Raw genomic sequence first — 14,217 nt, 5'->3', positions numbered from 1 at the left:
AGACCAAAGAAGACTGAAAAATGTTATGTTTTCTGATGAGTAACTTTTTATGTTCAAGGGCAAAGGGTTTCATATGTTAGAAAAGTATCAGATGAAAATATATTATTGGCTCATGTCCAACAATCAGTTAAACATCCTTAGAAATAAATGTTTTGAGGTTGTTTTACATTTGAAGGCCCTTATTCATTATTTCCAGAAGCTGGTATGTTGTAAAGTGTTGGATATACCAATATTCTGAAAGAAAGGGTTATGACACAACTTCAAAACAAATTATAAGGCAATGGAGTTTTCCAGTAAGATTTGGTGCCATGTCATACTGTCAAGAAGTGGAAAAATTTTTCAAAGAACAAAACATTAAAATACTTCTGGGGCCAGGCAACTTTCCAGGCTTAAACTCAGTTGAAAATCTTTCAGCAATAGTTAAAAAACGACTCAAAAATGAATTGTACTACAAAAATTGACTTCAATAAGCAGTAATATCAATATGGTTTCACTATGAAGAAATTAAATGAAAAATATATAGTATACTTGTTGAATCAATGCTAAATCGTGTACTTGAAATGATTAAGAATAAAGAAAGACATATTAATCACAAGATTTTTTTTTTTTTAAATAAAGTTACTTTTTATTAAATAACATGTGCATTTGGATTAATTTTCCCACTACTGTAAGTTGAATTAACTGGTACCTTTAGACATCAAATTTTTGAAGTTTTTCATTTTACTTACTAACTGCTCCTTACACTGTTGTTGGTAATCTTTAGCTTATGACCTTAGCAGTATTGCTTAAAAATCATTTTCAAAGTCTGGTTCTTGATTCTTTATTTTTAATAATAATTATAAATTGGGATAGTAAAATCATTCTAAAAAATTTCAATTAAAAAATAAAAAAAAAATTTGTCTACTGAATTTTTATTTTTCAAATTGATGCTCTGATGAAGGAAGAATGCTACTTCTGGGTGTAATATTTTCAGCAAACTCAGCAGGTTAAAGGTATAAATCAGGAAACTTATTCTGTACCAATTTTTTTTCTAAGAATCTGGCCTCTCTGGTATGGAAAAGAGAATAGTAAGAAACATATCTTCATTGTATGTATTTTTTAAATAAAAGATTAATTTAATTTTTTTTTAAATTATTTTTTAAAAATACCATGAAAAAAAATATATAGTCTCTCAAAAACTTACATTTTACTACTGATATCTGAGTAAAAGACAAAAGAGTGGTATGCTATACTTTAGAAGTTCCATCTGCCTTCAAAAATGCAGCATTAACTAGCAGTATATCACAAAAATGAAAGTCATCACGCAGCAGGAGGAGTCCAGAAAGAGAGGCTCTACCAAAAGTTATAGCTAATATTCTACCTACTGGATCTAGTTCATGGAGAACAAAAAAAGAATTACAAAAGACTAAGTATAATTTAAATAGAAATAGTGATATTTAAAACCCTATGAAGCTGCAAGAAAGATGACTGTTCCTCACCCAAAAAAAGTCAAGAATTACTTTTTATTATTATTGACATTATTTTTTGTTTATATGGTTTTACTAAAATATTATCTTTGGCCATCATGTAATTTGAGCTGCAAAGCAAAAGGTGTAAAGATTCTGTTGTTTGGCGGTGATTTGTTGTAATAAATATTCATAAAATGGAAAGACCACAGAGGTCCCATTTATGAAAAAATGTTATGAAACTCTTAATTTAAAAAGTTAAACTGTTCATCATTTGCCAGACTGTGTAATCCTGTACCAGCTCTTCATCATTTAGAGCTCAAGTAGGCTCAAGATATTACATTAATGAAAAAAAGAAACACACTTTTATAGTTAGTATTAAAAAAAAAAAAAACTAAAAATTTAACAAAGTTATTGTACGTCGAACATAAAAAGCAGAATTTTTTACCACAATTTATTGGATTTCACCCCAAATTTCTCAAAAATTACTGCTGATCCAGTTCTGGGACCTATTTTATTTGATTTCTCAAGTCAAAACTCGTAACAAATCTCTAATTCTGCCCTTTAATTAATATCCTAAAAATTTCCAGTATGATCTCATTTCATCGGGGTAGCTGAAATTTGAGCAAAATATTTTACTAGCTGTAACTCGCAAACGAAGAATTTTAGGACATAAGTTTATATGAATGTTTTCCATTATTTTTGAAGTAGAAAAGGTTATGAAAGTACCACAACACCTCGGGATGGTGAATCATCTTCATGATACACTTTATATTCAATGAATTATTCTATTTTACTCTTTATACTATTTATGCCAAAACTGATAAAATATTACATAAGCAATTTTGTATAAATTAATGGGTCCATGTCATTTTCTGCTGTGTGCATGCATGCGTGTGTTTTATATGCAAAAAGCGTGCAAACTCCCTTATTGAGACCACATGAGATTATTTTCTATAAATAATGTACATTGGCTCTTAACATTTACTTTGTAAAATTTAAATCCATATATTAAACTATAAAAATTGGAATAGCACTCTTTTGCCCTGACCAAACTGAACTTAGGTAAAAGATGAGGAGAATAAGTATATATAAATAACCAAGAGATTCAATACATTTCTTACAGTGAGTAAACAAAGCCAGAATAAAAACATGAATTACATAAATTACAAAAAGTGTATGTTATTATTAATACTAAAATGAATAATAATTTTAAACAAGCCAGATATATTCTTAATCATACCTTTTTCTTTTTATTAAATGGATTTGAGAATTTGAACTTTGTCAACTTATTAAATTTTTTATTCGTATCCAAGTCATGGTCACCACCACCATCAGTAGTTACTGAACAAGGTGGTTCTAGTAAGTCTGAACCTTCATCACCTTCTTCACCATCCTGTAAATGTGGAAAAACAACTAGTTCAATAATAAATAATAAATCTACAGTAAGTAGCATACCTAATTATTGTCATATCAGGTACTTCTCAATATCATTTTCTACTGAGTTTTCAAGAACACTATATCATTTCATTTTCTCAAGAACACCTTGATCCACTATCTAGTATTCAAATCCGTATAAAAGTAATTGCCTTTAGTATTTGAACATTAGAACTCTCAACTTCAAATCAAACACTTAGCTAAAAATATTCTGCGGTATGATTTTTTTAAATTATATTTTACGCTATTATCTACAATTTAAATACTTCTCTATTCTTCAACTAAGTACCTAAATTCCCCTGTTTTTATTAATCATTTGCATTGGTTTCAATATCCACATAAAACCAGAGAGATGATCTACAAACAGTTTTAATTAATCTCAAGGAACCAGCTTTAACTTCAACCAAAAGTGACTTTACACAAAAGTTTAACTGAATGTATATTCCTAAAACTCATTAAAATTTTATATGTTTATTACATATTTAACAAAGTTATTGTACGTCAAACATAAAAAATAGAGTTTTTATCCTAATTTATTGGTTTTCACTCCAAATTTCTGAAAACTACCACAGATACGGTTCTGGGATCTATTTTATTCAATTTTTTAGGTCAAAATCTTACCAAATCACTAATTATATCCCTTAATTAATATCCTAAAAATTTTAGTACAACCTCATTTCACTGGATAGCTGAAATCTAAACAAAATCTTTCATTAGCCACAACTTGCAAATGAATCACTGTAAGACATATTACTTATAATGAACTTTTTTCATTATTTTATGAGTAGAATTGGTTATGAAAGTCCCAGGAGAACTTTGCGATACACTCTGTATGTATATATATATATATATATAAGTTTCTTTTTGAGAAACTACATTGATTAGCACTGCTTCTAACAACACTTTATTGTGTTCATAAAGTCAAATTAACCCTTTCTATTGTGAAACTCATAAACAGTTATGTAATTTATCACATAAACTCCTTAATGAATGATTTTGTAGAAAAATTCATTACTTCAAGAATAACAGAATTCATTACTGTAACAATTAAATCTATAAGATACCTAAATGAACAACTGATTACATAAAAAAAGGAAATAATACATTTAAAAAAAAAACATACCATAAAGAACAAGTGAACCATTTCAACAACAAAAATGGAAATATTATAAATTTTATTTTAAAATTATCTAATTCAAGTGTTAAAATGCCAAGTGAAGGTAAAACTGTGTTTATTATTACAGACAATAAATTGCATTAGTAATAACAGTAACTGCCTGTCATTCAAAATCACAATTTTTTAAAAACTTTAATGAAATTTTTCTCTTTTATTATTAATAAGGGAGTATTCATCCATTTTGATGAATATCCAAGAAAAATGTGATCTATTTGGGGATAAATCATCTGTTTTTCTAAACAACATGTAAATGAGTCAGTCGATTTCAGAAATGACAGAAGACCATTAAGGAAGAAACACAAGTAGGCATGTGTTGAACTAGCTAACTGATAGATTACTAGTCCTGTGACTGCAAGGCAATTTATCTACATGGTGAGCTATTGTTCTATCAAGAGCCACGTTCTATTAGTTACAGTCTTTAAAAGAGATAGAAAGAGCAGATAAATTAACTCTAATAACTCAATCCAAAATGATAAAATTGGGATTAGTTTACAAATCACTGCAACTAACAGCGTTTATGAAAACGAATTATTTATTATTCCTGTTTTTTGTTAACACATTATTTTATTTGCCATTAATTCAATAAACTAACTTCTTTCATAGGAATACACTCTTACCTTATAAACATAAATATGTTTATACCTCATAAATATTTATGTGTGCGAGTATATTTATCTTTGTATACTTCAGTGTAAATACATACACATTTTTATTATTCTATTTCCCTTATTAAATTCCCTTTTTTATCATTATTTTCTCTTCTCAAATTGCTGGATTTCAACCAGCTTGGTTTAATTGGTTCTCTATGCAGGGATCCTATTTCAGATTCAAACTGTTTAGTTTGCTTCATACTCAATTAAAAAATGTTGATATTCTCCATTAAAAAATGTTAACATTTCTTTTAAGTTGTTAATCTTTTTTTAGAAATTTGGTGTATGCTACAATTTTTATACATATGAGTCATTAATACAACATTTAGATAGGCCTTTAAACAATGATGATTTCACTTTAGTTCATACTATAAAAATAAAAAGTATCAGAAGAGATTTGTAAATTACAAAGGTTGAAAATGAGATACAATAAAAAAATGTCCTCAGTACTGCTAAAGAAGTACCAAGACAGGAAGTATTACAATTCTAGTAGTATTGAATTTTTGAATCAAGTCTTATAATTTCTCAGCATCAACATTTACAGATTTTGAACAGAAAACACTTATTAATTATGGTAACATTTATCATAAAAACGTTGGAATTATTTTAACAAATACAAAACTTCTGAGCTTTTAATAAGAAAATAAATAAATTTTTCTGAACGTCATTATTTTTTGTTTGACCTTCATTGAATTCCAACACCACTTATTATTTGAGTTTTAGGGGAAGCACCCTTCTTTTGAACTCAGTAAGATGCTCTCAGACATGTGCTATTTATTAACAATTGATGGCAACAGCAAAAAACTGAAGAGCAAGACAAAGAAAAGAGCTTTAAGAGTCATACCTGACTGAGCAGATTTATTGAGCACTAATACAGAAGTTCCCCTTCAATAATTATAAAAATGAATCTCTACAAATCGCTGCATAGTTCTAACATTGAATAAATATATTGATATTTATTGCTATTATTGTATGATAATAGCAATAAAAGAGTTATTGCTGAAGATCAAGATAGTCTATGATGATGTCTATAAGGGTCTAAGGCTAAAAATAATAATTTGAATTAATTCCTTATTCATGTGATTTATTTTTAGATCAGGATCCAATTTCCATTACTAGACAATTTAATAAAAAAAGTTAAAAAAAAAAACACAAATTTCTAGATGAGTACTGAGAAAAGGAAATCTAACCTGACCTGACATCAAAAACTAATTTGATGTATCATTTTTTATCCTCTTTATCTATAAAAATGAAAAGTTAAATTTTTTTGTAGAAGATGAATAAAATTATCATATGATGGATTAAATTCATATATAAGTGTGTACACTCCATAGGAATATGGAAATCTGATATGTACCAGTATACTTGTGTGTAATTCGTCTATTTAAATGTACTGCACAATAATTAAAATTAAAAAAAGGTTCTTATTAAAAAATAAAGATATATACACTAAAAATAAAAATTAAAAAGATAATTTTAAGAAAATATTGTTCAGTTCATCAGTTTATTGAAAATATTATATAGAAATAAATGGTTTAGTGAAGTTTAAATGGACATTTCCTGCTAAAACATATGGAAAAACACAACACCTAGATGTACTTTCTAAATTGAACATCAAACCTTTGTATCTGTTATTTTGCTAGTACTATTGATTTAAGAATTCTGGCATATAATATTCTCAGTAACAGCAAATGCACATCCAAAATCAGATGCAATTATACAGTACGTATAACACATAGTTTAGATGTAAATTTTAAAGAACCTAAAAAATACTATAGACTAAAATTTGAATCTTTTCTTGCTTACCTATTAAGTGTAAGCCCTACAAACTTGACAACTTCAAATACAGCATTAACAGCTACATAAATTTTGCTGTGGTAAATATTAAACAGCTATTAAATAAAAAAATATTAAAAATGAGTTAATAAAATTGTTCACATTTAAGACCCAATTTTAATTAGAATAATTGTCTAAAGTATTTTTAAATTGTTGGCAGTAAAAAAGGGTTTCATAACATAAATTCCGAATAATAGTTACTATTCCAGTTATTCCATGAATAACATAAAACAAATAAATTTATAAATAAGGAGATCTATTTTTAAATATGGAGATGAAGATGTGATACATCATTTTAATGTAAATTTTTAGAAGAAAAATGATGGAGAAAACCATTTATTGACAAATGTCTTTGTTTTTGTGTTATAAGGAATAAAATTTGCAAAAATAGACACAGAAAAATCACAGTAGTAGGTAAAACACACCACAGTAAATTTTTTATTTCATATTACCTTCAGAATTACATCCAGTAACAAACTTTAAACAGCTAATGTTGGAATTAAAGGCCCAAACACTAATAATAACAGCCTTCAAATAATAAATAACACTAATAATAAATAATACTACACAATTACTTAATTTGCAACACTACTACAAATTAAATGGCTAGGTGAACTAATATTATTTTATTTAATTTTCACAGCATTTAATTTAAAAATTTAGTTAAATGCTTTGATTCTAAATTAATTAACATAATAAATTTTAAATGCTTGCTGATCTACAAGACATGTTCAGAATACTACAGCTACAACTACTACAGCTTGGTAGTGCATTAATCTTAAATAGTATCCGATTGTAACTTGTATCATGTTTGGTGGTATAGTGCAGATTCCTCAATTATTCACCTTTGCAGCAGTTAATATTTACAAGTTTTGTTTTGTATGTATTATGTTTTAAGTAACCCTTAAAATATTAATTAGTGGAGACAGATCTGGAGACCTGGCACACCATTCTATGGCTCATCTATGACTTATCCTATGATCTGGAAATATTTAATTTAAGATTTATTGTGCCCTTAGATAATAGTGAATGGCACCCTATCAAACATTTTCCAAGATATTTGTTAAAATTCACCTAACAAGTTGCAATAAGCATCTCCTTATGATTTATCCTGTACTATCTAAAATAAAAGGCCAAACAATATGATTACCAAGGATACCTGTCCAAGCGTTTAGTTTCTGGGTATTGTGTATGACTTGCTAACATCCATCTGGGATTATCATTACTCCTGTATCGATAGTTATGCATACTCACATGGCCATTTATCATGAACATTTATCTGTAAATATTACTGAACAAACACTTTGTGTCCAAGTCTGTTTTGCATTACTGAAAAATAACTAATATCATGTTGGATAACAATTTTCCAAATCACTGAATGAGAATCATCAACAAATGTCTGCAAAACATCTAATGATTTTGCATCATTTGTGGCAGTTTGTAGTTTACTGGTCCGAGGAGGATTGCTTACAGTACAGGTTTCTTCAAGTCATTGTTCTGTATTGATCACAGATGACATACTTACTACTGGTTCTCTGTTTTGAATTCTGTTATTAAATAAATCACATACCTCTTTTAAAGGCCGTATTCTATCACCATACCTGTACATCATCAACAGAGTTATTCTTTTGGTTTCACTTGAAGAATGCATTATTATTTGATAAAACTAAATGAATAAACGAAGAAAATAATAAAATTTTACAAGAGAACAAAGATTTGAATCGCTACCGCTTAATTTTCCAATATGTAATTAATTTAAAAACAATCAAATATTGTGCTTGTATGTTGAAGTGAAATGCTGAAACGAAAAGTTAATAGTTATTAACTTTTCGTAATGTTATAATTAACATTAATGTTAATGTTATTAACTTTTTGTAATGTTATAATTTTTTAAAGTTGAAAACATTTTTAATGGTTTAAACTTCAAATTTATTTTATTAAGTTATTTGAAACTGTAAACATTAAATTAAATGTTAAAATTAAATATTGTGATAATTAATGTAAATAATATCAGTTGACCTAACCATTTAACTTGAAGTAATGTTACAAATTTAGTTTTTGTGTAATATTATTATTATTTTTTTTTTCCTAGTTATCGGACATCGACTACCAAGGTACACATAAATAAAAGTATAAAATAACAAAAATTAAACACACACATATAATCACTTTGGTATATATGACTTACCGATACATGGTTTGAAGACACTTAGTCGTTGAGAAAAGCTCCACAACCGGATGGGTTATAAAAGGTCCCATTCAGTACAAAACAAGAAATAAAACAAAAGAAACGGAATATCTAAATATCCTCTCTGGACATAGAAAATATTCCCAAGACATGCATCCTAAAATTAAATTTAAATACAGTAGAAGAGACCGGCTGCATAAAGAAAAAACAACAGGTCTCTAATAGCACATTCTTCGTTTCTCAAAATTTTCTTTATTCCTCCTTCTATTTTAAATTGACAATGCAGATCTCCATGTATGATACAATCTTCCAATAAGTGTTTGACTGTCAATAGTTGCTGACACTGTTCACAAATCGGTTGATTGTTGCCAGTCAACATATAATTCAATGTTAGGTTCGTGTGTCCTATTTGCAACCTTGTTATAACAACCTGCTCTCTCCTCTTTCCTCCTCACTCCATCGTAAATGGAGTGGTCCACTTGCAAGGAGAGTCTTTTGTGGTGTTAAGTTTTGTTGTTAACCCTTTCCAAAGTCTGTGCCATTCACATCTGACACAAGCAGACACGTGACACTTAACATCGCCAGGTCTGAGAGGAATTTCCTCAGGCTCAGGCACGTCAGCAGGCACTCGAGCTGCTTCATCTGCAGCCTCGTTTCCAGCAATACCAGTGTCCCAGGATACACATCAGTGTGCTCTGTTGCCCCTTCTTGCTTAGCACCTGGAGCAGTGCAAGTATCACTTTCACCAAGGAGTCTGTTGAGTACGCATCCTGCAGTGCTTGAATACCACTCATTGAGTAGCTGCAGATCAAAAAGAATGGTACATGATAGTACTCACAATATTTCAGAGTTTGCCAAATAGCATACAACTCCACAGTATAAACAGATGCAACAACAGACAAGGACCATGAATGACTAACGCACAATGAAAGGCACTGCCAACCGCGTTCGCAGTTTTAGAGCCATCCGTGTATAAAACTAGTTCCTGGTCGTGTTTGTTCACAAGTTCCCGAAAACGATAAATTATTTCCTGAGAATTACATTGCTTGAAAGGTGCTACATCCATTTGAAAAAAGGCCGATGGAAGCAGCCACTGTGGTAATTCACACACCGTTGATTCAACAACTCTTGGAAGCACAATGTCGAACTTATCCATCAATTCTCGAGCTCTGATTCCGGCCGGCCTAGTGTAGGTGTGACGCCGGTTGTAAGCTTCTTGGAAAGGATGTCTTATGAACGCTGGTCCATTTACATGGTTCGGTGATGACGTGACATTGACCGCATAGCGCAGTAACAGGATGTCTCTTCAAAAACGTAGTGGAGACAATCCTGATTCACATATAAGGCTGTTGACAGAACTGGTGCAAAACGCTCCAGTCGCATATCGAATTCTGGCGTTTTGTACGATGTCCAAGGCTTTTGGACAGCTCTTTCGAGTCGAGGAATAAACAACACAGCCATAGTCGATTCTTGATTATTTCAATGAAGTATACAAACGTAGAACTTCTCGATCCGATCCCCAATTGATATTCGACATACATTTGATTATGCTTAATGTTCGTTTGCATTTAGCTGTTAATTGACGTACATGAGGACACCATGTAAGAGCTTTATCGAAGATTAGTTCCAAAAACTTGACTTCTTCTTTATATGGAACTTCAACACTGTTTATTGGAAGTCGCGGACTAGGGTGTGCTCCTCTAAAGCGACAGAAATGTACGGCGCATGACTTTTCGGTTGAGAACCTGAAGCCAGTCCTTTCAGCCGTATCAACAATATCATTGATTGCTCGTTGTAACTTGTACCAGACCATTGCAATTTTCGTGCCGGCATAGATCGCCAGATCGTCGACATATATACATTTATCAATTTCCACTGGCATTGCTTGAAGAACCCTATTGATAGCAATTGTAAACAGAGTATCGCTAAGAAGTGATCCCTGTGGAATTCCATTTTTTAATTGCCTACATTGTCGAATAGATGTTGCCACTACAACTTTTATAAATATAAATAGCTGGCGATAATCATGGGGAGATTTCCACGCAGTCCCCATTCATGCATTGTTTTAAAATTCCATACCTCCACGTCATATCAAATGCCTTTTCAAGGTTGAAAAATACGCCTACAAAGTACTTCTTTTTAATAAAAGCATTCTTTATAGGGTTCTCAAGAATTACCATATTATCAATCGTAGAATGACGCTTTCTATATCCGGTTTGATACGGTGAAAGAAATCGCTTTCTTTCTAATAACATACTAAACGGGCATTTATCATTTTATCTAAGAGTTTGCCGATATACGATGTTAGAGATATTAGTCTGTAACTCTTAATGTCTAAAAGATCTTTTCCTTGTTTCAAAAGTGGTACGATCACTGTTTCTTTCCAAATTTGTGGATATGAGGCCGAAGTCCATATTCTATTAAATAAGTGTAATATCCACGCTATATTATCGTCGTTCAGACTTTTAACGAATGCATATGGAATATCATCATATTCAGGTGAAGTATCACTGGAATTTCGTAGAACATAATTGAATTCGACGAATGAGAACGGTACGTTATAAAAAACGTCGTTTTCCGTTACAAAGTTTAGTACTACTTGCTTTCTTCAGATGTGAATGAAATTAACGTGATGATTTTCATTGCTTCTCACAGTTTGAACTGATCGGCCAACAATTCAACTATAGCTTGTTGATCGATTATGATGTCACCGGCTTGTTTAAGCGCGTTTAATGAACGGCTATCGGACTGGCCATCTATAGCTTTAACCTTTTTCCGTACTTGCGTAGCAGGTGTTTTGCTATCGATGGAAGATACATTTTCCTCCTAGGGTGCTTTTTTCGCAGATATGGTGCGTCTGGCGTAGGCACGCTGTTTTTTTTAAATATTAAATTCTCTGGGGTAGGAGGTTTCTTGAATAAATTGAATGTTTTCTTTTTCTCACTAATCGCTATATTTATTTTGACGCTCAACACGATATACTGGGTTTCGTCGAAGTTGCGGTGGTTTTAGGAATGTTTTCCTCCGCGCAATGTAAAATTGCCCGCGTTGCTACTTTTATGTCTTCATCGATGTTTCCAGTATAACTCGAGATAACGACGTTATTTGTGTAGCTAGTCCAGTGATGTTTAAGACACCATCGCCGAATAAAATTTGGTGCTTTTTGCCGTACATTTGTTTTAATTATAATCGGAAAGTGGTCGCTTCGACGAAGGTGTTAGTCAACGTTCCAATCCAAGGTAAGCGACAAAGCTGGACTGTAAAATGACAAATCTATCGCCAAAGTTTCACCGTTTCGTATGTTGAAAAACGTTTCTGTACCTTTGTGTAACAGGATTAGCTCGGTGTTCGATATAAATTCTTCGACTTTGCCCCTCTGCATTCCAGTCGTCGTGAACCCCAAAGTGGGTTATGCGCATTGAAATCCCCTACCAGAATTATCGGTCCAGGGAGTTGGTCATATAAGTTTTGCAGATCATCGATGTTTCAGTTGCCGTTTGACAGATATATGTCACAGACGAAGACTTCAACAGGAGATAATAAACGTATAGCGACAGCTTGTAACGCAGTATTTAGGAGTATTCGTCGAAAAGGCAGATGCGAACGTACAAAAATGGCAACACCACCACTTGCTCGCCGGTCAGGTACAACATCTGTACGTATTACAACATATCCACATAGATGGAAATCATGTTCTGGTTTAAAGTGCGTTTTTTGAAGACACACGCATATAGGGTTGTGCACATTTATAAGTAGTTGCAGCTCAGACAGGTGTGAGACACAAACGTTAATATTCCATTGTATTACATTCTCCATTTCTTTTATAAGCTTGGTTTATCTTTTGGCTATCCTTTTTTCTTTTTTGTAATTGTAGTACAACTTGGGTCGGTTCGTGACTCCACAGAACCGCAGTCACTCTCCTCATCTGAGACTAACATAGTCTCAGGGTTTGGCAGAGTTGCGCTCTGCGTAAGACTGAGATTTTCTGGTTTTGGCAATCCGGTCGAAGATACATGAACTATAAGCGGCACCGTCAAGCCTTATGTTGTTTCCATTCTCTCTAAATTCTCTACAACAGAGGGATTGCTCTTCTGCACCGTCTATTCTTTTGGTGTTTGATCCCTTTGTGGGAGATCTAGAGGTTCCAGAGGACATTTGATTTTTGATAAACTCGATCTTCCTATGTAATCAGCTTTGTACTGCTTCTTATCATTACGTTCAATATCCTCAGTAATCCACTGTATTTGCCACGTAGATGGTTTACTTGAATTAGAGATGTCGTTTGACTGCTGACTACTAGTCGACGGCACTGGTTGAACTGTAGCAAATTTCCTTTCTATATATTTGTCTAAAACAGTAGTTAGAGCTGGTGTCAATTGCTTTATTAAGCTTTCAATTACTTGTGCCGAAGATGTATTTGTGCTAGGCGCAAAGGATTTTTTTCCCGGCGTTTGTGCGTTAACTATTTTCTTCGCTTCAAGATAACTAAGTTTTCTGAGACCTTTAGTCTCTTGTATCGCGATTTATTTTTTTAAAGCAGGACAATTTCTAGATCTTACTGAATGTTGTCCCCTGCAATTCACATATAAAGGGATTTCCTTACAGGGTTCACCTTCATGGATTTCTTCGCCATATGCACAAATCTCCTCACGATTGCATCTGTCGGAGATACGAACAAAACGTTGGCATTTGAAACATCTCATCGGCGGTTGGATATAAGCGCGCACATCCAGCCGATGGATTCCGGCTCTGATTTTTTCAGGTAACGATGGCTTATTAAAATTAAGAACATGAAAAGAAGAGGGTAACACTTCTCCATACCTCCTCATGTTCAATCGCCTACATGCGATGACGCCTTGCGATGCCATTTCACTAACAATCTCCTCTTCACTACAGTTAAGTAAGTCGCGACAGACTACTAATCCTTTGGAATAGTTGACTGTGCTGTGAGCTTCGACAGTAACATCAATGTTCGCCAATTGTTTTATCTGTAATAATTTCTCTGATTGTACGTCGTTCAGCGCTTCAATGAATAACCCAGCTTGTGTCTTTTTAGCTTCCTTAACTGGTCCACCAACTTTCGTCGCGAGTTCCTTAGCTATGACGAGGGGACTGATGTTTGAAAAATGGGTTTCCTTTCCTTCGTTTCTTTTAATTAGAAGATATTTTGGTCGAAGAGTTCCTTTTGATTGAACTAACGGTGCATGTCGTAAATCTACACTTTTCTTCTTCTTCGACGATGGCATCGAAGGAGGACGAGGGCGTTTGCGCTCAAGGTTGTTCGGGGTTACCGAACGAGGATTTGAGGTTTTAGGATCCATAAGATGTTTTAGAAAATTTCGTCTCCCTAGTTCCCCACCCACACGAAGCCACATATTTGGGACACCCATCCGGACGCCAGCGCTACCAGAGAGATATAGATCCCAATCCACCCCAAACAGGAAACTAGTCCTGTCAAGGTATCTCGGGCTCTCACCTGTTTAC

At 32.4% G+C, this 14,217-nt stretch overlaps 1 protein-coding gene across 1 annotated transcript in view; it reads right to left on the bottom strand.

Moving 5' to 3' along the window:
* Nrt (Neurotactin) overlaps window positions 1-14,217 on the bottom strand; it is a 123,421-nt gene that overhangs the window by 37,388 nt on the left and 71,816 nt on the right. The window contains exon 3 of the mRNA XM_075356719.1: window positions 2,689-2,841. Coding sequence (XP_075212834.1) covers window positions 2,689-2,841 — 153 coding nt within the window. The remainder of the gene's footprint in view (window positions 1-2,688; window positions 2,842-14,217) is intronic.

This window comes from Lycorma delicatula, chromosome 2 (assembly GCF_047948215.1).
Source record: "Lycorma delicatula isolate Av1 chromosome 2, ASM4794821v1, whole genome shotgun sequence".
Taxonomy (NCBI): Eukaryota; Metazoa; Arthropoda; class Insecta; order Hemiptera; family Fulgoridae; genus Lycorma; species Lycorma delicatula.
This window is presented reverse-complemented; position numbering and strand designations above follow the sequence as displayed.